Source organism: Apteryx mantelli, chromosome 1 (genome assembly GCF_036417845.1).
Source record: "Apteryx mantelli isolate bAptMan1 chromosome 1, bAptMan1.hap1, whole genome shotgun sequence".
Lineage (NCBI taxonomy): Eukaryota > Metazoa > Chordata > Aves > Apterygiformes > Apterygidae > Apteryx > Apteryx mantelli.
The window spans coordinates 60,180,780-60,205,679 of NC_089978.1; the positions used below are offsets into that span (position 1 = coordinate 60,180,780).

A 24,900-nucleotide genomic window follows, 5' to 3' on the forward strand; every position below is an offset into this window, starting at 1 on the left:
AGCTACCAAGTATTAGGAAAATTCATGGAAAATGTACAGTATATTTGTAATATTAGCAAGCATACAGAGATATATATTCCTCTATCTACCTGGTCAGACATGAGTGCAAATTTGACTGTTATAACAGACTTTCATAATTCATCACTCTTGCATTTTTTCAGAAGTTCTTTCTTTTTTTAAGAATCATTGCCATCTAACTACAAAGACTGAAGTTAGAATGATCAGGCTTTAATTTGATTGATTTCAGCATATCTTCTCTGTAACAGAAAAATATATGAAAGACCCCCTTAGTAGTCCAGTAGTCTAGACAGCAGCATGCAAAAATAATCATTGACAAATTTAGAGGTTAACTGTACCTCTTTAATCCTAAAAACTAAGGGACTAAAAACACTTGATTCCAGCCCAAAGACCAGTTCCCTTCACATGGCCTCTAGACCCACAGTGGCAAGCAATGCTGACAAGAGCTGCCCAGGCTTATATATAAGGTTCTCTGACTTTTTAACATGAATTTTTGCATGAGAAGGTGCATTGATTATTTTGTCTTAATTACAGTACATCAATCCTTGCTGAAAATGAGATAAAATCTGGTCACATATGCTGCTGTTTCCACACTATCTATCTTGGGGGTCTGAAGAGCTGGCGGAGCAGTTTGTTTTCTCCTTGTCAGAAAGTTTTTCCTTCTATTTTTTACAGCATTGGTGGCTTCCTACCCATAAACCATATCAATCCATGTGGCAGACAAGGTAGTGGGTTCACTAAAGTGATCACTTTAAGAGTTTATGATATAAAGAATAGACATGTGTCCTGCATATCAACAGAAAAAAGTATTCAGATGGTAAATAAGCATTTCACCTGTCATGGCCAAAAGAGTAGACAGAAGATGCTCTCCTGTAGGGATACAGGTAAGAGACAACTTCTTTGCTTAACTTATGCGGCAAAGAAAAGGCTGCTGAGCAGCCCAGCCAGCAGGCCTGGCTGGTCAGCCACAAGCAGAGCAAACCCTCAGCTCCTCCGCAGACACCTGTGCAAGAGATGTCTTGGTGCTTCATCTCCTTAGGTTACATGATAAAAGGCTCATCCTTTATGCAAAGGAGCACAGGGGCACAACAACAGGCAGGGGCACCCCAATAACCCATTCAGAGACACAAGCCCTGGTCCTGGCCCCCCAGCGCTGACCTGGGGGAGCATCACCCTGTGGGCCAGGGGACACCAGCACCACAAGTCAGGGGGAGAGGCTCCCCCCATCACCTCACAGACAGAGGGGGATCGCTACTGGGGGGGGCAGGTATGGGGCTCATATGGGTGCAGGGAAGAGCACTGGAGGATTGTACAAGACTTTACAGGATGTTTGGAGGAGGAACCAAAAGCAGGGAGTGGGAGGGATCACAGTGGTTTGGAGAGAAACAAATGTGGGAAAACAGAAGGATAAGGGGATAAAAGGGAGCATTCGTGTATAAACAAGCTGCTGGTCAGCACCCTGGTCTGGCTGTGCCCTACATGTGATCAGCTCAGTCTGTCCTGTCTTATTAAACTCCATTTCTAACTATTTTCCTGGGTGAGGCGACTTGCTATTCTGCAGGCACATGTGTGTACGTGGAGGTCTAAGTGACAGCCACTGGAGTGGGATCCAAAAGTTAGAGGACCCCATAGGCACCTGCAACTGGAGACGCTGGAACATGTATTATTGTTTGGGTGTATTTGTCTGTGCAACCACTTGCAAATATTGAGCTGGACATTAGCATCAGAGGCTTAGGAATGGGCCAGATGCTGGGAATACCAGAGGGTCTAAGATTTGGCTATTGGAGAGACTGTGGAGTCCAAGGGGCAACTATGAGACCTGTTTGTATGTGCGTGAGGCAATCTGAGATAAAAGGATCCAGTGCCAGTTCCTGCATGGACCAGGAGCTCTACCTGCAACTGGAGGAGGGCTGCAGACCTTGGGGGCTCATGTGTCCAGGTGCCAGCAGCTTGAGAGACCTAGGATCCAGGGGCCAGCTACTGGATTGACTGAGTGACTAAGGCCAAGTGCTGGAGGGATCCACATCACGTGAATATGACAGTAACAGTGGGACTACAGGGGTCATGCAGATAGCTTGACTTCAATTACTATTTCCTGGAAATATCTGCCTCTTTCATGATAAAAAATTGAAATACAGTATAAAAATACATCTTTTCACAGGGTCTCTTTAACAGTGCTGAGTGCAATTTCAGTATTTTAATGCTTTGGTATTTAAGCTTGAGGTCCATTTTAAGAGTGACTGCAAATTCTGCTGGAGTTTCTTCAGGGTACCATGTTCTGTACAAGACAGACTAATCTTTTCCTTCTCCTTCCCAAGAGAGGCTGCATTTTAAGTTAGAAAGTTAGAACAGTTTCTTTTAACCTCTCCCATGAGAGAGATTATCCAGAGATCATTGCTGATACCCCGATTCCTCTTACTGCAAAGCCAGTTAATGGAATACCATAGTTTACAACACTCCTTGAATACACCTTTACATCTGAGAGACAGCTTCAGCTTCCTTTTCAAGGTCTTTATCCTTTTTGGTTTGTTTCTTCTCATCCTCATCAAGTTGGGCTTCAATCTCATTTGGATCAACATAGGTATAAAAATAAGCCATGACAGCAAAAATAATGCAAACCACCAACAGCAAGGCAGCAAATAGCACATATTCTGCCCACTAAAAAAAAAAAAAAAAAAAAGCATAGTTTAGCCATCAATAGCCTTTCCTCCAAGGAATTACATCATTTTACTGTTCACAAGAAACTGAGTTAATTAAAATGTGAAACTGTGAGCACACACAAATACTGTATAACTTAAAAAGGACTAAGTATGAGATTGAAAAGCAAGAAAAGGCCTGTGAATGCTGAAGAGTTCTACAGTGCTCTTTTCCTGGAAGTGTGGGAGCGGTACTGAAAGACTAAAGAGGAAACTCAACTCCTCCTTCTAGAGTAAGATAATCTCATTTTAAACCAGGCAGGCAGTGATCCCACTTTTACTAATACAGTAGCAAAGGCTTTTACTGACAGCAAATCTGGGCAGAGAGTTAGACTAGAAACTCTAGTTTCAAAGTGATCTGTCCATCTGAAAAGGTTTAACTGCTGTGTTTTATGCTCTTGCTGATTAATCTAGCAGATATCAGGAATACCAGACCTATTTCAAAGATGGGCTCTTTTGTCTCTCAAGTATCATCCCTTTTGATTCATTAGGGAGTGTCACAAATAGTCTGAGGAAATCTTGTCCAAGTCATCTTGACCAGGAGAACCACAGTTTTCATACACTGAGGTGTGAGGTTTGAAACCAGTGGAGACAGCAGAAAGAAGGGACTGGCAAGGCTGAGGTGCACAGGTGAAGGTGCACTAGTGGGAAAAGCTTTAGCAGGTTTTAATTCCATTTGTCTAGGCTGAAGTTCTGGACTTTGAGCCTTTCCACACCACAGGAAGCAATTTATTGTAGAGATGCCAGAAACTACTGATTGCAAGAGAAGGCACCAGACCAAGCAAGAGTTAGGAATGACAAGCAATAGATAAAGGGGTAGGAACTCTTGTTGAAGAAGTATTTATTAATGTTGTTTACAGGGTTTTTTTTTTTGGGGGGGGGGGGGAGAGGGGGGGTGGAGAAACGCAGGGAAGAAGTCCAGCACACTCTTTAGAAAAGGCTCTAAATGGCAAGTTACCACTCTGTTGTCCCAATCTCCAACACTAGTTTTCATCCAAATAGCTTATTCAGATTCATAACTGAGTTATTTACGTGCTCCAATGGAGTTGTTAAGTCAAACACTAATTCTACACCTGACTGGTACCCTGTTCTAGCTAACACTTTAATCTCACATATGCCAATTATAAATACAAATTCCACCGTAGCAGCAGATGCTCAAAAGTTACGATTTTGAGGTTTATCTGTGACAACTCTCCTCGGTACCAGAGCTGCTTTCTAATAATGCAATATAGCAGCATGCTGATTGCCTGTGTGCTTACCTGCTCACCGAGTTTGGATGCTCCAGCAACTATTAGGACAATTATGTTACCAACAGCCACTGTTAGCAGCCATCCTGCCTGCAGCACTGCCTTCATATTAGATGGGGCCTATGGAAACAAGGCACTTAGCGTTAGTCAAACACTGCATTCAAAATAACTAACTCACTCAGGCTTTATCATTTATTCAGAGGTTTACAGCATTCTTAATATTGTAACAAACACTGTGGGGCAGGGCAGATTTTTTTTTGTTGTTGTTGTTAGAGAACTATACAGGCCAAGGCTTTGAAGAACAAGAGATTTCCAGTGCTGGCTATAACACTATTTACATTGTGCATGCTGACATACACAATGAGTTAACATGCACATTTTACATCTGACTCAGTCTCATGGTACACTCTAAATGAAGAAATCTGAGTGCATCATAGTCAGGCAAACTGCATCTTATATTGCCCCATCATTCTAGTATATAGACTCAGGAGTTAAAGGAAGAGACACGCACAGCTAATAAGACAAACTGAAAAGTCAGAAGAAAAAGGTATTGTAAGTATATAATTAAACTTCTGCAAAACACTGCATGGGAAGAAAACTGAGTTAAACCAGTGCAATCTTGATACGGAGATAAAATGAACAAGTACTAGCACCTTACATATATTGGCTCTCCAATTTGGTTTTACAGCAGAAGTATGGTGACAGGCGAGTGAAGAGTTAACAGGACTGAAGTTTGTCAATTGATATGCAGAAGAACTGATAGCACAAGAGCTGAGGTGCACAAAGCTGCCGAACAGAGGACTTAACAGGACTAAAGTCGTCTACCAACCGATATGCGCAAGGATTGATATGTATAAGGCTGCGGAATGGCAGCATTAACAAGACTGAAGAGGTCTGCCACCTGGAATCTGCACGGACCCCCAGGGAGGGAAGAAGCAATACGGAGGTGTTGTGGTCTTGCCTCGCTAGCAGGGTCCTCCCAAGCAGACAAACAGACAGTCCTGTGATTGCGAAACTTGCTAAAAGTCAGCAAAAGCAGTGTTTGCCCAGAGCCCCAGCCGTATAAAAAGAGACTTGGGAGCTAGGAGAGTTTGAGCAGGGACGGGAACGTGACCTGATCATCCTCTCCGGCTGGACCGTGAGTATCCCCGCCCTCCCCTTTTCCTGGGACGCCGGGTTAAGGTAACTCCTCGAGGTTGAGAGCCCTCTCACTAGGAGAGTGAACAAGAAAGCTTTCAAGCAGGGATAAGCAGTCCTTCCAATTAATAACGCAGTAATCGATGGTTTCAGGTTATCCTTTCTAAATTAGTAACTGATGGTTTTGTGTTATACTTCCTAAATTAGTAATCGCATTATTCTAATGGATGTTACTAATCCAAGAACTTGTGTGAGGAAATAAACATCTTTTTTATTATTATTATATTACTGTCTCAGTCGTTGCTATCGAACCTTCATAGCATGACAGTGTGACATATGGTTCCACCTATTTTCAGTGGAAAGTCATTTGTGTGAGAAGGTGACTTGGGGACGGGTAGTCAAGTCTTCAAACGATTCAGTGTAATTCAGCATAGCTCCATGGAAGACACCATGAATGTCAGTGAACAAGGCCAATTTGTACCAGCCTATGGTCCTGCTTGGGGGCTCTAAAGAGCATCATGGTTCAAAGCAGCAACATGGAATCACCACTTAAAGAACAATAAATCACAGAAGATAGTTTCATTTGTACAGGATTAACTCAGGATTCTTAATGCAACGAGAGCTTTGAAGAGCAAAACCTACCTGTGAGTATGAAAACTCCAGTCCAGTGACAGAGAAAACTACTTCAGCACATGTAATAATAAAATACTGAGGGATTTGCCAAGCCATGTGGACTGTATTGGGTGGGATATCTTCAATGTATGTTGCCGCTAATGAGCTTCCAGAACACTGTAGCAGTGATCATTAAAATGGCACGTTAGAAAGTGATAAAAATTCTGTACTCTAAAGGTATTCTAAACAATTTTGTATCTTTTATATAATCATATATATACATACAACAATTCTAGGAGAGTAAAAAATGATCAATATTGCATATGAACATGACATACTGAGTTATAAAGTTCTGATGACTTAGTAGCAGAATTCATGCAAATTCTTAGTGTCTAGAAGGGCTAAAGATTTAAAGCCATTAGTCAGGAAGTCTTACATTATATCATTATCATATCCATCATTATTTGTATAGTTAATGAAGTTTTTGTCTTCAGATAGTTTTATACATATGATAGAATTTTCATACATCTTATTAAGGGCAAGAGGGATAGCTGTACAACAGTCAAGTGTTTGGGTTTTTTTTAATCAAAGAAAACATTAACATGGAAGTAATTCTGTACTAACCAAGAGCACTGACAACTCACCTCATTAATTACAATCGTATAGGCACTGCCAAATCCAAATGTCTTTGAGGAAATTCCACAAGAAGATGAACTTGTATTCCCAATAATAGCTTTACTGAAGAAAAAAGTTCAGTCCACAGGTATAGAATACATATGTGTATTATATAAAACTAAAATTCAGTGTCCTTTTCCCAAGGACAAGTATGTCTTTATATATTTCTTTATGTGTTTAGATTAAAGTAAGGAAATGCTCACCTTCCTCTTGAAAAGGCTTTATAATTACTGGCAGAAAGAGATTTCAGTGGTCCAAAGTGAGTGCTACCCATACTGATGTTGACCGTCTGAGCCATATTGTTTATAAATCTTCAAAATACAACAGTAATACATATTTTGTTCAGTATTTCATAAAACATTAGAAGTAAAAGCTGTATTCTTTATATTATATACTGGCAGCTCAACAAGTATTAAATCTTTCCCGTTCGTTTTTATCAACTGACATTTTTGAAAGATCTCTCCAATTCCATTAAAGCATGTGGACCTAGCTTTGCTTTTTTGCATTAGCCACATCATCCCGCTGCTTGCTTAGGAGAATGCCAGAAACAAGCTGTTACTTCTGCAGTAACAAACATCTGCAAGTGGAAGATGCACAATCTCCCCCCAGAAAAGCAGTAGAACACTTCTTACCCAAAATAAAACATGAGGTATAGATATATGTATCTGTGCTTGTTGTCTACGAAAAGAATCTAGACAACGCAGCGAAACATGCACTTTCAAGGTTTAGCTAATTTATACCAAAGGTAGATATACTAGATAGGCCAGATGAACCATGCCCTGGAAGTTCCTACTCCCCTACACATCTGAATGATGTGTCCAGCAATTGGACATTCCCTACTGTAGAAAATGAAGTTAAACAAGAAGAGTACACCCAAGAGGCAGATTGAAGAGACAGTCACACCACTAAGATTTAGGAGGGGTTAAAAAAAACCTTCTACCTGATGAGATTATTTCCTTCTTCTGGTTTTGATGTGATATTGTCAAGCAGCTGGTGGAAGAGACAATTATACAGATATTTTGTTGGCATCAGTGAACAGCTTAAATGTGCAATATTACATACAATAAGAAAAACAGAGGCTTCAAAACAAGACTCCAGACCTCATTTTAAGTTCTTGCCAGGACATGTTTGCTAGAAAATGCTGTAATAAGACCACAGTGACTGTTTCACCAAGGTTTAACTTAAATACTAAGTCAGGCAGTTTTTCACAACATCCTGTGTTGTTCTCTACAGCTCTCCAGTCTCACCACTACGGTTTTCCTCAGGTAGTGGAGAAAAAACAGAAGACAAAACAAAAGCTGCTCCTCTCAGCTGCACACAATCTGTGTTTGGGCAAGACTGTTGATAAGAGATTGGCATATTCCTAGGATTTAAACAGACTTACCAATTCAGCTACAATTGTTGTTCCAACATTTTTAACTGCAAGAGTATGACGTTTTTCCCCTAGTGAGCTGACCACTTGATCTATAGTTTGACTTCCAAAGGTTATAGTTGATAAACTTAACTTAGAAGAGTCAAATGTCATGTAGCCTGTCTACAAAGAAAAAAAAAAAAGTAGAATTGCTGTGAATTTCCATGCAACTGCAGGCTTGCCTATACCTTTGCAGGAAGCTTACAGACTCAGTGGGCAAGAAGTTTACAAGAACATTATTTCTGAGATGCCACGGATCACATGAATCTCAGTTTCCATTTTTGCTACGATTTCAACAAACATTAATTTATTATATCAATATTCAATTATTTTCCGCTTTTACACAAACTTCAAAATAGCATGAGCTTCCTACAAGCATTACAGGAAGAGCTGTTACTTTTTCCTGTGTGCATGTGAATTTCTTGCTCCAGATAAACCAGACTTACCACTACTGCAGCGTAAAGTTCTGTATAACTACAGACAGCACTAGCACAGATTAGGAGGCAGCATTTTACAAACAGCAACACTTCCCAAGAGATGCAAATCCAAATTGCAGCTTTGTGGTTTCAGCATAATAGAAGTGACTGTTACTAGGAGATCTTAAATATTCTAAATATATTTCATTAGCATAAAGTACTTAAAACATTAATAAGCATGTTAATAAAGTATTAAAGAATCTTTTTATGTTGTACAGGTGTACAGAAAATTCAAAACATCTGTATTATAAGATGTCTCTAACAGGAGCAGAGCATTTTACATCCTTCATTTTCAGATGTGCACCATGGTTATATACACATCAGGATATAGGTTGGGCACCCTTAGCTCTTCCCCACACGTTAGTTTCCATGCAAGGAAAATCTTGAGGATGGGCTGGAAGAGGGTCTCTCTCCACATATGGAAAGACGAGATTAGGACTGAAGGCTTCCAGACAACACCCTTGCATTGCTGGGCTTCCTTGCACGCATTTTTAATACTGTCCACCAGCTCCACAGCATTTTGCTGTCAATAGAGCTAGCAATCAAGACTGTGGTGTAATAGAACCTGCACCAGTTCTTTGATAGCAAAATCTGAAGCTTAATATGTTACATAACCACAGAAAAACCTTCCTGTTCAAATATGTGATTACTTACAGTAACAACAGTGATTTACTAGAGCTGAATGTAATTTTCTTTGCATTAAAGGATGTTCTTACTGTTAAAAAATAGCATCTTTTTTTGCAAAAGTGAGATTTTTTTTTAGTTGAAAATCATTTAAGTTTTTTAAAAAGCTTCTTTGAAAAAAACACCCCTTCTCTTAGACGTGTTAGTATTATTTAGAATATTGAAATAGTTGCTATTTCTTCATTCACTGTGTTTTTTCAGTAATAATTCACTCCACAGCAGTACAAAAACATTTTTAAAACACAGGGCAGGGGTAACTAGGAAAGAATCAATTCTGAACTATTAGTTAAGAACAACTTTGACTTGCTCCGCTGACATTTTTTGACTGGCTTTTCCCCCCCTCCATTACTTACTGCCATGTGAGGTGCTAAAGACACATCCTGAAGCCCAGGTTCAAACTTAACTGTTGCTTCAACAGAACCTAGATTTATTACTTTGATTTGGGTTTGCCCAGCTGCAGGGAAAACAGGAAGTGTTTTCTGTTGGATAGAAAAAAAGTGAAATCAGTGCTCTATTCTAAGTCACATGGAAAAGGAAGATTAGCACTTGCCTGATGATCTGCAGTTATCAGTCATGGGGATGCAACGGTTTTAGTCACTAGTATCACAAGTTGCCTTACTGCTTTCTGCAAGGAAGGAAACCCCTTATTCACAACACCATGTCCATGGCCAGATATGATTCCTCTTTGCTCACCTCTTGTGGCACGCTGTCACTATCAGGGCCACTCTCGAATTCAGGGCACGGGCTTTTTTCCCACAGCCTACAACAGTCTGGGTTTCTGAATTTTTTTACCATGTTTTGACTCCCATTTTCCTAGCACTGGTGTTGCTGCATGGGGCACAAGCATGTAGGGGCACCACCCAGTGCAAAAAGGAACTCTGTATCAGTCAAAGCAAAACTGAATTTAATCTGGAGACTCCACTTTCTACCTGATCTAACAGTAAATAGCACCTGCTCTTGCAGAGCATCAAGAGCTGCAAGAGTCGTATGCATTTTAGTTCTGCCTCAACTTTATCTCACATGCTGTGCTTTTGTCCTTTTCATTCACTTTAGGTATATCGCATCACAAATACAGGTCCATCTTTTTCTTTCTGCAGAAGATTCCTGCACAACTATCTGGGAATTTACCAGCTTGAAAGAGGCTTATGCCCAGTGCCAGTATGTCTATGCACAACTTTCGCCTTCAGAACAGGGCATTCGGGAAAATGGCCTGGATATGTCCCTACTAGCTGAAGACCAGACCCTTTACTTTCAACCTCAAGAGACCGAGTTGAATATAAAGTTTGTTTTACTGCTGACTCAGGTTAAGGGGAGAATTCCTCATTCCTAACCGAAGCTATTTAACAGTTAAGCATCTTGTCTCAATAGTGCATGAAGACAGACAGGCATCTCTGGACAGCATTTCAGATCTTGGGACGCAATGGATCACTCCCCAGAGGTGCCTCGGACTCCCCAGCTGTATGAGAAAGCTAGATCTAGTTCCGGCATTATAATTCCCTTTGAGGCAAGAAGAGTTAGGTGTAATGAATCCTGCCTTAAGCAGGTATGTTTCTTCGCTCGTGATGTGTGACAATTCCCTGACTGTGGCCTGACACATTCCATCTCCAGTCTAAACATTAGAAAAGATGAGAGATGCAAAGCTGGCAGATCAACCAAGTCTCTGGTTTTCAGCTTTAAACCTCAGTTAAAAACCTGAGGCTGCCTTTAGACATATAATTTATACTGATGACACACAAGATGTTTTGAAGGATTGTGTTCATAGCTGATAATTTTATTACACTGATCACATTGTATTGCAATACACTTTAAGATTCTCCCTCCCTCTACTTCTCTGCATTCACATTCTTGGTTTATAATTTACAAGTCTTTTATACATGTTGTTTGGCTCATTTCCACATTAAACAGAATCTGTTCTGTATTAACAGCTGAATATTAATACCACTATTTACTTGCATGTGGCTGAACTTACATCTATTTGTACTTGCACAAGGGCAGCAGCAACAAAAGCCAAAGATGCAAGGAACATACCAACAGTGATCTTCCTCAGCGGCCTAGTACAGCAACAAGACACAAATGAGTTTTAGGACAAATGTTAATTCAAAGCTTCAGCTGTTAGTTTTTCTTTCTATTGTAAGGAACATTAACATGACCATAGCTAATGCTTTATCACCATCTGAAGGTCTGATGTTGTTACAGAAAGTATCCTGCAAGGCTAGGTAGCTCTCTATGTTAGCTCATAGTTAGTGTCTTGGGAAATCTAAATTACTTGCAACATCTTAAACCTGTTACTAGCATTTGGTGGGCTCTTTCCTAAGGTTAATTATTGTCTAAACAAAATTGTTATTGGGTTTGCATACTTGTAAACAATCCAGTATGGTTGTTAGCTTCAAAACAATAGAGAGACAAAAACTTACGCCCTGTACAAGAGGATAACAACTTTTTATGTCTATATTGCTACGTGTAAATCAAAATAATACAGACTGAAAAAGAATCAGGGAAATGTATTGAGTCGAGAGACATCTACTGACACTCATGTAAGCTGTAGAGGTAAACTTAAGGCAAATATTTTATTTATGGCATCAATTGACAGATGCAGAATGTCCACAAACAAAGGACAGTATATGTTTGCAGCACAGCATGCACCACACCAAGTTTTTCATAACTAGATGGAAAAAGAATATTGCATCTTACCTCTATAAAAATTGTTCCAAGAAATGTGTTCTGCACATTTCTCTTCTCATTGGTTTATTTGATGATCCAGCCAATTTTGTTACAGGAGCAAAGAAAGTTGGGAATGACCCAGATAATGAAAAAACTTATATTTTTAGGGATACTGAGGAAAAAGCTGGGGAGCCAGTTGCTGGAGGCCTAAGCCAGCCTTGTAATGGATCTACCCAAACCCAGAGCTCACCCAAGGTAAGCCAAGTCCAAAAAATCCTTCGCTTGCGTTTATGCAAGTCTAGACAAAGCCAATAGTTTCTCCTTTCTCTTGTTAAATATGGTGAGCCTCTTCTGCCCCTCCAACTTGCATATGCTAACCACTTCATTCCAACATTAAAAGTTGGAGTGATGTCCTCTAAAACTTCACACAGAAGTATCTACTGAGCCAGACTTCTTGCCAGGATTGAAGAGGCAATGTATCTGCTCACAGGTAGTTATAAGCCAAAGAGAGATACTACATGTTAAAGCATGTTAAAGATGTGTATTTCTACTTTTTATAAATACTTTAGTGGTGATGGGGTGGGGGGAGACAAACTAACAGTAAATAGCATTTCTCCTGTAGAAAAAAAAAAATTGCCCTTAACTTGAAAGAAAGTGACACTGATCTCTTGTTATTAGATTCTCCTCCTCTAGCCTGTGGTACATGTATATACCACTTCAAGGGCTCTAACTTACTAAAAAAAATAAAAAATAAAAAAAAAAAAACCCATTTTTAATATAGCTACACCTCTATTTTCTCCTTTGCTGGATGCTTGCTCTTGTTACATCAGGGCCAGAAGAGTAGTTTAAAGAAACTGCTAATGTGAGCCTCTGTTGAAATCGGGTAAGTACATCAACTTACGTAAAATTGATCCCGCATTTTTTAATTAAAGGATAAATCACAGCATCTACAACTGGGACCATGACAATAATCAGGATTGGATTCACAGTCTGTGAGTGGAACATAAGAAGGAAAAAATTAAGCATTTTTCAAAGTCCTTTTTTAGGAAGGGCAATTAAAAAAAGAATAGATATGCATGTGCACACACACATATACGTTTATACATATACATACATATGTGTATATATATACACACACGTATATGTACATACATACATGTAGTATCCCTGGGGAGTACTTAGCATCAGACAGAAGATTACTATACCTGCATTTGGTCTGGCTGAATCTGAATAGCTCCCTGGTGAAAAATAAAGATAAATAGGTTTTAATATTATGACAACAAATAAAATTGATATGAAAAGTAAATGTTAATTAAGAGAAACAATAAAAAGTAACCTACAAAATTCCCATCCATTGTTGTGGCTTGCAGTGTCCATCTTGACCCCTTAACAAAAGAAAGAAAGTTAAATGCGACAGTAAAACAGCCTTATGAAAACAATCCAAGAGGAACTTCTGAAGTAAAGGGTCGGGAAAGACATGCAATATAATTAAAAAAATACAGAAAGAGTATTCTCTTACTCTGCCAAGTAAACATGTAAACAAAATTTTTATGGCACGTTTAATTTACTAACTTTATGAAATAAGAGCAAAAGATAATACTTGGGAAAGGAAATAGCAAAGAAATGCTGCACTCAGAGCCTAATCGTGATTCCCAGCATTTAGCTATTACTATATGAAACTAGCTACAGAGTCTGCACAGAGACATGCTGCACAGAGCACTAGAAGTTTATTTTGCACAGAAGTCACCCCAGTGTCTCGGTGCCTCCTGCCCAAGCCTGGGCAGCCCATGGCTATGGTGGGCCCGTCCTTTTTGCAGACAGCCCAGCAAGGAGCTGCAGAACCAGGATGGGATCCCAGTGGCCTCTGACCCATCGCTCAGAAGACCTGCCTATAGTCGAGTCAAGTGCAGGTGACTTTCACCTTGAGCCCAGACTGAAACGGGAGCTCACATCCTTGCATCTGTGGCAAGAGCCTTTAACCACCATACTACTGCACCACTTCATATAAGTACCTGTGATATATCATTATCAGGGATATGATAGTTTGCACAGACTATTTAGTTCAGAATTTCATAACAGGAATGCTCATGTGTAACAGGTCACATCCATCGTTACTGCGAAAGAGAAGCATGGTCCAGGGAATCGGTTTGTTAAAACAAACTTAACATACCTCTATCATAGCTAAAGCTTTCAAACCCTGGTTCTGTCAGATACCCTCCTAAGTTCACACTTCAGTATTTAAATATAAAAGCCTGCTCGCATGAGTGCTGAGCACCCTTCAGTCCAAATGAGGTCAATGGGAATTATAGACTTGTGTCTATATGTGAGGTATTCATAACAAATCTGAGTGATTAAGCAGACTGGCACCGAGCTCATTTCATCCCTGATTCTCCAAAACATTTATACTCTGCACTGCATCTCACATTTGCCAGCAAAGGAGGAGCTGGAGCTAAGAAAGCTTTAAAATACTGTTTCATCCTCTCAGTCCTGGCTGATACAGGATTTGAAGAGACCTCAGAGTCACTGAATCAGTCCTGGCGGGGTGACTAGGTAAACTGAATTTCCTCAGGCTATTCTGGGACTGCAGAACTGCCCAGCCCCTCTGTAGCACTATGCAGTGCCCTTGCACACTGGAGAGCAGGTTTATAGCCATCTATCCTAACCTCTAACCAAATCCTAGTCCAGCTTTTACAGCCTCCTGAGGCTGCCTCTTTTTACCCACAAAGAATGAGAAGGAGATACAGGGCACGGTTTCCCCTTAATCTTTTTCATGCACTGTAACCCAAAAACTATGATGAAAGTGGTTTTTTTAAACAAGCGTACTAAAGAAAAATCTACATTTTAACCTTCAAAAGCTGTGTTTAGCACCCAAGAGGAAAAACATATTTGTTTAGTAGCTACATTCTGTATTAACACTGACTCAGAATAAGTACCGGTTTGCATTATAAGCAGTTTAAAGAATTTACCTGCTGGTCAAAGAGTGCCCAGAACATGGGGAGAGGAATGTAAAGGAAAAGCACCTTCAGTACCATCTTAGTCTGAGCAATAAGTCGTTTCTGTAATGAGTAAGAATTATAAAAAGGAATCAGTCAGACACTGTGTTAAGGCTGCTATTCACAGCACACCAACAGGTGAAGACACAAGATCTGATCATGAATTATTTATCCATGTCCTGAACTTTGTATGTTGTGGGTACTTCTGCTGATTTCTGTTAAAAAGCCCAAGGTCTGCTTGTGGCTGTGAGAAGGGTTGCCAGTGAAAGGTGACATTTATAACAGATCTGTGTTTCTTGGCATATATACTCTGATGGCAGCATGAGATTTAGTTCTACAGTTAGCATTGCTTTGTTTTTCTAACGTGTTTGGCAAAACTAAATTTTGGAGGCATCTGAACAATGAGCAACTGAGGAGGCATTTCATACATGAAAAATGCATATAGACAAAAGAGAAAGAAGACAGGCTAAGATTTGTGCTGCCACTGGCAATACGGCACAGTGTGTAGGAGGCAAGGGAGCACAGGACCTCACTGGGGACTAAGGGACGCAAGGCTTTCAGAGCCACGGTAAGGAGTTTGAACTCAGTACTGAGGCGAGGGCATGCAGTGTTCTTCTACTTAAGCTAAACTTCTTGAGCACAATTCTGCAGTTTGATCCCGAGACAAATGTTATGGCCCTAGGCACTAACCATGACCTTCAGCATCACGCCTGTTGTTCACTTCTGCAGTCATATTAAAACAGCACGTTTTTGTTTGAAGTTTGTTCTGAAGCTGGTTTACTGAGATAAAGACCATAAGAATCCAGACATAATACTTGCTCTTTTATTAACCCTAAAATTAATAGGTGCCTGTACTTGTTCCACAAGGGAAATAAACATTCTTTTATTCAGCTCCCTAGAATTTTTCCCTGCAGCCTGTGATCAGAGTACTGACTTCTACTTAGCTTTCCTTTCTCCCGCTGGAGTTATGACAGTAACCTGCAACCCAGGGGAGCAGTTACATTTGGCCAGACCGTTAACTGCTAAATGGTTGAGACAGGCACAGAATTATTTATCTAGAGCTTGAGGGAATGGACCGGAGCAGACCAAACAGAAACTGGGGGTTAAGAAATGTCAGGGTGCAGGAGTGCTCACAGATAATACTCACATCATACTTCTCACTTGCCCAGTCTAGCCAGTGCTCTCTTTTGGGGAACTCCTTGCTGCGATGCCGAAACCTGTTTTTGATGGCAAACTGAGGAGATACCATTAGAACTTTGTTTAACGATGTTACAAATATTTTTAATGCTATAAGCCATTTTGTCACTATGAAGATGACACCCCTGCTGCCCATCTTTGGAGAGTGCTCAGGGTGACCCACTTCTGTAACTGCTCTAAGCATCTAAAGGAACATTGCATTCTAGGCCTCATACTGCAGATCCAGTGAAGTATGCACCTGGGATTAGGGTAAAACAAACAGCTCAGAAAGAGTCAGTCTCTCTCAATATGAGGTGCTGTTAGAACTTACTGAAGACAATAGAAAAATGTCATATGCACAACTTTTCAGACCTGAATGGGTGTAAGAATACATTTCATTATATGGGAAGCTGCATTTTGTAGAAGTTCCTCATTTCTTGAAACTGAATATATACAGATATCCTCCTGAAGACTTCACAGACCTTCTGCATGGGATAACATGCAAGTCTAATGTTCCAGGCTGAGCTGAGGAGAACTGGGCTTTAGGGGTAGCACTCTAAGTGATGGCCAAAATCACATTTAGAGATTTGTTTTTGACAATGCTTAGAGGATAAGTAATGGTCTGGGTTACAACATGCTGGCAGATCTGCATGGAGAATGGAGAAGTGCATTAATGAAAAAAATCCCCCGATATCAGAATTCAGACACATTGTTGGGGAAATGCAGCACTTCTCATGCAGATGTAGCTCCCTTCCTTGCAAACTTGCACCACCATGTAACCCCACTAGCTTCCCTAATACAATGGGTGTCAATGTGCAGTGGGTGGCATTGTAAATAACCTGTTCTTTATTAAGCAACAAATTTTTGCTGGTAAGAGATACTAGTAGCTCTATTCTTAAAACTTAGATAACCTAAACTCAGGTCAACGCAAGATTCTCTCTCCCCCTATAGGGCTGCATTAAGGTACACAAATGAGGAAGGAATGATTCCCAGAAGTTTTTTACACATCATTGTGACATCTTGCTTTGTTTTCTTTGTGTATAAGTTACATATAGATGAAAACCATATAGATGAAAACCATATAGATGAAAACCATATAGATGAAAACCATATAGATGAAAACAAGGGCAATCTATAAATCTGGAGGTGTCAGTAAGAAGCCTTCTGTAAGAAAAAGTCAGAAAGCTTCAGCAAAAATTCTGATAGTATGATAGACTTCTGGTCCAAGTAAGTATACTAAACAGTTTTGAAAATTCTGGCCAGGCTTTTCAGGAAAACAAATATTACTTACTCCAATGCATTTGGAAACTTGAACCATTATATTGCCTTGAGGTTGAACTTTCTTGTACATTCCGCTTCCAATTATGAACACAACTACAATGAGTAAAACAAAACAATTCAGGATTAATTGAAAATAACAGCAAAAGTTTTCGTATGCAAATCATAACAATAAAGGGGTTACATCAGGATGGAAATAAACTTTCTAAGGAGGAATGAATGTGCTTATTGGCATGTTATTATACAATAAAAGAAATCAAATTAATATTACCAAATTACTACTATTTTTTCAAGACAAAGAACTAGATCTGGAGCCATGTAGGCAAATGGCCACTGTCCTTGGCGAGCAAGATGGTTTAGCTGAGTTATGGTCAAAACAAGGCTCACTTTGGACCTTAGGTTTGGCCTTGCTGCACTGTAGTAGAGCAACTTTAAAGATTCCTTCTCAAGAGCACAGGACAATCCAGCTCTCCTCATGCAGGGGCACACAAGGCTTCGCCTGAACTGCAGGACTTGGGAAAGTTTCTGCAACTCCTACGTCCAAACACGTTCCCTGGCCTTATCCTGCTGCACGTGGAGCGCAACACAGGCAAACGCCCACGGCAGCCACCTGCCTTGTTGGGTGCATGGACAAGATGTGGCCTGGGCGGGCTCCCAGTTAGGACCATGAGGGATACTGTGGTGCACACCAGCCATACTGTTTAGGAAAAGCCCTAAAGGCTGCTTTTAACAACAACACATTTTTTTCATCTTTGTACTGCAGCTAAAAAGCTCAGTGAGGAATCTGTAGTGCAACTACTGAAAATGCAGCAGTTTAATAGACAAATACTGGTATACTATTATGGTATATGAAATACCTTTCACCAGCACAAGGACAATTACTCTATCCAGGACTAAGGGATAATTTTGAAAACCACTCTTTCCCAGTGTTCTTATACTGCCTTCAAAAGATCTTTAATTTATACAGCCCAGTGGTCCAAGCAACAGGACACTATAGGAGAGTATTGACACTAAAGCAAATTATACAACATACAGGAAGTATTTATGTCCCCCCCGCCCTCTCAAAAAAAAAAAATTCAAGGGTGAGTTTACCAACAGGCTAAATGGGCTCAATGTGCTGTCTTCCAACCCCTTTTTGCAGATCACATTGCTTTCTAATTCTGGGGAAGACTGAATCCTCAAACAGACCATCCCATCACCATAGGTTAGGCGTGCACTTAGAGATCTAGACAGACTTGACCAGGTCTCATAGGCAGGGGACGAACTAGGTGCCTTTGAGGTCCTTCCAAAAATCATTGGAAGAAAAGAAAAGATATGCCAAGACCAGGACACCCTAAGCAGAGTAAATAAGTATATGTTAGCTTTCTCGAGCACAACAGCAAATCCAAGCAAAAATCATGCACGGGTATTTCTCTATAGGTATTTATTCCATAGCACATTTAAATGCTACCCGAGAAGGCCTCACTGTCAGGTTCCATGTTTCTAAGTGAATGTTATATTTTGCTATTATAGGCTGGAAGAAATGAGTCTGAGTGGTTTTCTTGCCCCTGGTTTACATTCCCTCCCACCCCAATTCTGCAGTCTTATGCAAAAATCATTAAGAGAATTGCCACCAACTGAGAAAATTACAGAATGGAAAATGCTGTATGCAGCTCTTTTTTTCCAGGGATACAGTTATGACCTGTGACACCAAATAATTCAGATATCAGTAAAGAAAAAAAAATTTCTCCTTGTAAAAGTATGAGAATTTTAGGTTAATCCCAAAACAAAATAAAAATTTCCTAAGTCAAAAACTGCAGAATAAAAGTCAGGTATTGGTAGAGTTGGATACCTGAGAGATTTCCACTACCTTCTCATTCTTGAATCATTATCTTCTAATCACTTTTGTATCCATGAAGCAGTAAGATGGAAACAGTTCAACTTACTCAGTGCAACAGCCATGAGGGCAGCAGGAACTCCAAAGGCTAGTGGGTAACATCGTTGTTTGCTATGAATGCCACATTCTGTACCTGAAGCAAATAAAGTAACCTTAGATAAAAGTCCAAGTGAGCACTGCCACTATTTTACATATTTTACATACATTGCATTCATTATTGACACAAGAAAAAAAAAAATCTTTGCGGATGTTATGAATAAATTGGATCAAACTATCAATAGCATCAAACACTTATTTACGTTATTAAGAAGGGGAATCATGTGGATTTGTAGGTTTACACTGAGGAAAAAGAAGAATTCTGCTAGAAGGGTCACATGCAACTTTTTGGAGGAAAAGGATCTAGACTACAAAGATTTCTGCGACAAGTTATGTAACTTACATCTCTGTTTATGAACAAGTGTAACTTGTTTAAGAACTCTCAAACACCCCCTAGGGGTCAGTGATGTATCTTTATAAACTTCACACACATCCTGGCATGATGCTCAAAGTATGGACGTGGTGATTAAAAGGGAGAAGTAACAAAAGACTAAATAAAATGTATTACCTCTTTCGCAATACCTCTTCTAAAAGAAGAGTTACAAAACTTGATTAGAACAAAATATTAGCTTGCAGCAAATTAATTTGTCTTGACTCCAATTATATTAACCTTTTAGTCAAGCCACACAGAAAGTAAAGTTATCACTTTCTTCTGCTGCATTTGTCATTTCAAACCATTTTCCCAAGTTAGTTTTCATCTTGTATCAGCATGGAAGCATGTTGCTCCCTATGTTCATCTCCTTCCATTTTGGGAAAAGACAGAATTTGCATAAAGCAAACATCTAAAACATGTCTATATAGCCTGTTCCATCCAGCTGCTGTCAAAAAACCCAAAGTCCAGAATTTTACTCTAGTGCTTTAGGTTCATTTCAGAACTCTCATATAGTTTTCTTACTTTTGAGAAGAACAGCCTTCCCCAAACTCATGCCAACCACATCCATATAACACCATCTGTATAAGCTTGCAAATGAACATATGTATGCATGTGTATCAGCAAGTTGGTTTGCTTTTTGCTTGGTAGGCTATTGCTTTCATTTGTTGAAAGTCACACTGTGCATTATAATCAGAACAAATTAACCCCCCATTTTGATGATATCAAAGACGTTTACTCTGTCACACATGTTTGCATGTACATGGATGTTCATATACCTTATACAGGCACACTTTAAAATAGCCTTCACTTCCACAGTAAAGCACTCTTTCACCTTTCCTTCCCCTCCAAACAAGACAACTCTAATGACACATTTTTCTCTTTCTCGCGTAATGATTTTAAAGTTATTGGAATAAGTGCCATATTTATGCCTAAAGCAGGTTTAATTCCACAGAGGTATAAGTAGTCATGGCTTCAGCACATCTCCTCAGGAGTGGACGTACTAGATCTCTAAGGCAAATCAGATCTCAATCTGGCTTTTTTGATAATATCTCGCTCCTGAGAAGCTGGATGAGACACAAGAAAACTTGAAGATTAACTTGCCAAATAATTTCATGAGCTGTCGAAGAACAACAGCTAGCAGAGGGAGCTGAACTGTTGCTTTATACCTAAAGAACTATAACCCAACACTCATTCTTTATTGCTGTTTAACATTACATAGACAAGCGTGTAGACTTACCTCTGAGAATTGGGGTGACTATAGTGGATATAAGACTTCCAGCATTAATGGACAAATAAAAGATAGAGAAGAACCTAGTTCTTTGTTTTTCCTGCAGTGAAAACAAAAAGGCTGTTCAGAAAGGCTTGACCTGAGCCATGTCACTCAGCCTAGATCAAACTATCAGCAACTCAGTTGGTACAGTTCAAGACACAAATAGTTATCTAGCTCCTCTTTTTTAGGTATTCAGGAAGTACTACATTAATGTACACGTCTAGATAAGTATATCATTAGAGTATAGCAACAGTCAAACATTACTAAAAATATATGCACGATTGAAAAATGATCACCAAAATCTGAAAAATAGTGTTACCTGGTCATCGTCAAACTGATCTCCACCAAATGCTGACACACAAGGTTTGATGCCACCAGTACCAAGTGCAATGAGGATCAAACCAACAACAGACAGGGCACTGGGACAAAGAAGAAAAAATCATTCCATTCCTTTAGATGAATAGCAGGCCCATAGAACTGCCCAAGCTAATAGCAGAAGCATTAAACAACAGACATGCCTTAACATTAATGGGTGTCATCAGTCTGGCTTCTCATAAGAGAAAGCCAAGAAAAGATCTGCCACTTTAAGAACTGTATTTAGTTAATCAGCCTTAATTAATCACAGCTCACAGATATCAGGATGGGAGAACCGAGGCCAGAGATGCATGGAAGTGTCTGTGGCCTGGTAGACTGTATGATCATAACTCAGTGATTCACAGGGAGCAAATGAAAGAAATTGGTGCTTGTTAACATCTGCTTCACACAGGTGAAGTCAGCATGGCTTAAATTCTTCACACACTACCTGAGACATCTCAGGCAGATACTAGGAAAGAAGGAAGCTATTTAGAAATAAGGAGTCAAGAACATGTATGAACAAGACTACACATCTCTTGAACTACCATTCAGGAACAATGATTGTATAAATTAAAGTTGGCCTATGGCAGATTTTCTAAAGGTGCATAAGCATCAGGGGTGACAGTTTTCTTAAAGACAGCCATAATTCAGGCAGCATAAATTTAAGGTTCAAGTTGTCCCACCCTTCATCAACTTGGAAAACACATGTACAAAACAACTCACATGTGCACTGGAATATGATCAGGAGTGCCATTCCGGTTGTAATCAGTCAGGTCATTTATGGAGCTTATAGACATGATTGCCTGCCCAATTGTATAGACAATGGACAGGGAAACAATGGTCCTGTTATAAAGAAAGGAGATACAAAACACTTACATACATTTATGTTTAATAAAGGAGGATATACAGCACAGACATTAGATCTGGACTCATAACTTATCACAAGCTACTCTAAAAATCTGTCCACATACTTCTGTCACAATACTATTTCTATTATGTTTATTTTGTTTAAGAAAAATTTTGAGAGCGCCTTGTTTAATTAAGCAAGGCAAATATGAAAAATGGTTCTTCTCTAGACATCAATGTGTTGTGGAAGTGTATTTTGGCTTGTACTTGTTTTTTTTTTTTTTTAGAGCATGCCATCCAAACAAGTGAACAAACATGTATCCAGGCATGTTCATACATAACAGGACAAACTGCAAGATATTAAACTATTTGCAATGAGCTTACACTGATCAGACCAGATGCACAGAGCATACTTGACAGTGATTGCATATCTGGTCTCCCAGAGGCTGTCAACACAGCGGCAGATGATCATGCAGCCTGCAGCCAACCTCGACTCCAGAGCCAGCTTCATCCCTAATCTCTGGGAGACCTTTGACAAGTCAGCTAACATTCCTGACTCATATCCTTCAATAAAAATCTTTTTATAGTGCTTTTTCTGGCAAAGTAAATACTATTAGAAGCACAACATCAGCAAAGGAGAATGAGATCAGGCTGTTGGAAATAATTTGTTACATTTGAAAGCACTTCATTCAGCATTATTTTTCTGAGCAGCTAGCACACACAAAAGAAATTCAGAATTCATCATTTAAAACAAACAGTTGCAACTCAGTAAAACTTTCCACTGAGCTGTCAAATCAATACTGAAATTAATTACAGAATATTTTAGAATATATTCTAAAAGTCTCTCTTAATACCACATAAAACAGTATTTCACCAATTAATTTACCATCTGCAATAGGTAAAGATGCAATCAAATGTAATTATAACCTCCAGTTTCTATTCATTTTCGCAGCTCCTCTGTTCCTTACAGTTCAGCCTACATTTTGTCCAGATGAGAGAAAACATGCAGCATGTGTGGAAAGCAGACTAATGCAATTAGCTGATTAACAGAACTGTAATATTTGCTAACTTGTAGTGAAGTTTGAGTTCTGAGCTAAATCAATTAAAACCTCAAACTTTCCATGGGAAAAAAAGCCCAAACGATTCTGAAGTAGCCAACACCAGTTCTGAGGTGGTTGTTCTAAATCCTTTGCTACAGCAACAGTTCAAGTACCATTGAGCTCAACCGAATTTCCATGGTTTTTGGGTTGTTTTCTGAGTAAGCACTCACTTAAACTTTCCCAGCCAAGAGTCCGCAATAAGTGCTCCAAGGATTGGTGTCAAGTAGCACAGAGCAACGAACGTGTGGTAGATGGCTGTAGACAAGTTGTCTTCCCAATGCAGGAAGTATTTGAAATACAAAACGAGCACAGCTGTAGGATGGAGGACAAAACAACAGGTTAGAAAGCAGAATCGGGGCTGGATAAGCAACAGTAGGCAAGAGGAGAGGCAAGACGCGGGACATACCTCGCATGCCATAGTAGGAGAACCGCTCGCAGAATTCATTGATGACGATGAAGAAGATACTGATGGGGTAGCCAAAGCAGCTTGGCTGGAGGCAAGTGTGACAGTGTGAGTTCAGACAGAGCCATGCAAAACACAGGTAAAATAACACTGCTAAATGTGACCCACAACTTGAGCAAGCTCAGTATGAATGTTACAGGGGGTGTGTAGATACTCAGCGGTTAGGAAACTGCATGGACTGCTGTGGAACCAGGCTGATCTACCTCAGTCAAGAATCAATTTTCACTTTCCCCTTGTGGTCTCCAGAGCTCTACAGACTTCTCATCTGCCCTTTGCAAGAAATATTTAGCAACACTATGTTTGACCTTCAAGTTATTTGAAGTCTTAGGCCTCTAATAATAGAGTTATCTTCACAGGTACCCCCAAAATATGCAAAAAGACAACATTAATGAACAACAACAACAAACAAACAAAAAAGCCCCACAGCCCAGACCCCCACAACGTACCATAATTAAAAGTCCAGGGCTATTGTTAGATACCTCTGGTCAGGATAGGTAAGCATTTTATTAAAACAGGTCCCTCAGGAAAGCTCCCCATCCTGACAAATACTCTACTAGATGGAGAATCATCCATTTCCTCAGACTTACTGATAAAACTGACTTCTTACTCCTAACCTGAACTTTCCTGGCTTTGACTGGTAGATTTACTGTGCCTTCTCCTGCTGCGACAGGCATCCAAATGGTCCCCATAATGCAGCTTGGGGCAAGGCTCTTGCCATTGTAACAAAGCAAGGAAAGGACTCATCAGTTACAAGTTTGGCATAATTAGTGAAATAGGAAGTTTAATTTCTCACCACCTATTTTTCTAAATGGATGAAAATATAACATTTCTAACAAAATTATTAGGAATACAAGTTGAATATAGTCTTCCACAGTTTACCTTTATGGGTTTAATTTTGCAAGTTGCAAAATCAAATTTTTAAACAAGCCTCAGAAGCTATGCCGGTTTACATCCACTTCAGTGACTTACCTAGACTGTTAAGATTAGTCATTCCTACAATACTTTTTTTAAAAAATAAAATATTTCATTATGTAAAAGAAGCAAACTTACAGATACAAATGGTTTTAATTAAGCTCTAAGAAAAATCTAGATAACTATGGTTTTATTTGGATATCAGAGTCCAAGCTATTTCAACTAGGAGCTACACAGCCTTACAAGTAACTGAGAGATCAGAAGTCATCATGATATGCTGTCAAAAAGCCAAGTAAAGTAGATCTTTAAATGTTTATTGCTTTTGTGCTTTAGGTTAAATAAAAGTGTGTATGTCGGCTATATGAAAAGCAATGCATATTTTAAGGATTAGTCGGGGGTTTAAAACATTTCAGAGGTAAAACAGTCATGAAAGTTAAAAGAAGCACGAACAAGAAAAAATATGGCATTGTTTGCCTTCGTGTTGTAAGCGTTCAGGAATCGGATCAATCTGTTTTTCAGATAAAACTGAATACAAAGAAAATGTCA

At 39.5% G+C, this 24,900-nt stretch overlaps 1 protein-coding gene across 1 annotated transcript in view; it reads right to left on the reverse strand.

Annotated features, from left to right (window-relative positions):
• Nucleotides 1-212: 212 nt before the first annotated feature.
• The window catches only part of SLC15A1 (solute carrier family 15 member 1), a 31,339-nt gene continuing 6,651 nt past the window's right edge, over nt 213-24,900 (reverse strand). The window contains exons 3-23 of the mRNA XM_067293577.1: nt 23,386-23,470; nt 23,150-23,291; nt 21,757-21,876; nt 20,999-21,098; nt 20,647-20,737; nt 18,990-19,073; nt 17,078-17,160; nt 15,758-15,844; nt 14,584-14,673; nt 12,958-13,002; nt 12,823-12,855; nt 12,519-12,607; nt 10,926-11,007; nt 9,310-9,435; nt 7,770-7,919; nt 7,326-7,375; nt 6,589-6,696; nt 6,355-6,448; nt 5,741-5,887; nt 3,974-4,081; nt 213-2,676 (exon numbers count right to left, since the gene is read on the reverse strand). Of these exons, the coding sequence (XP_067149678.1) occupies nt 2,491-2,676; nt 3,974-4,081; nt 5,741-5,887; nt 6,355-6,448; nt 6,589-6,696; nt 7,326-7,375; nt 7,770-7,919; nt 9,310-9,435; nt 10,926-11,007; nt 12,519-12,607; nt 12,823-12,855; nt 12,958-13,002; nt 14,584-14,673; nt 15,758-15,844; nt 17,078-17,160; nt 18,990-19,073; nt 20,647-20,737; nt 20,999-21,098; nt 21,757-21,876; nt 23,150-23,291; nt 23,386-23,470 (2,100 nt within the window). The 3' untranslated portion in view covers nt 213-2,490. The remainder of the gene's footprint in view (nt 2,677-3,973; nt 4,082-5,740; nt 5,888-6,354; nt 6,449-6,588; nt 6,697-7,325; nt 7,376-7,769; nt 7,920-9,309; nt 9,436-10,925; nt 11,008-12,518; nt 12,608-12,822; nt 12,856-12,957; nt 13,003-14,583; nt 14,674-15,757; nt 15,845-17,077; nt 17,161-18,989; nt 19,074-20,646; nt 20,738-20,998; nt 21,099-21,756; nt 21,877-23,149; nt 23,292-23,385; nt 23,471-24,900) is intronic.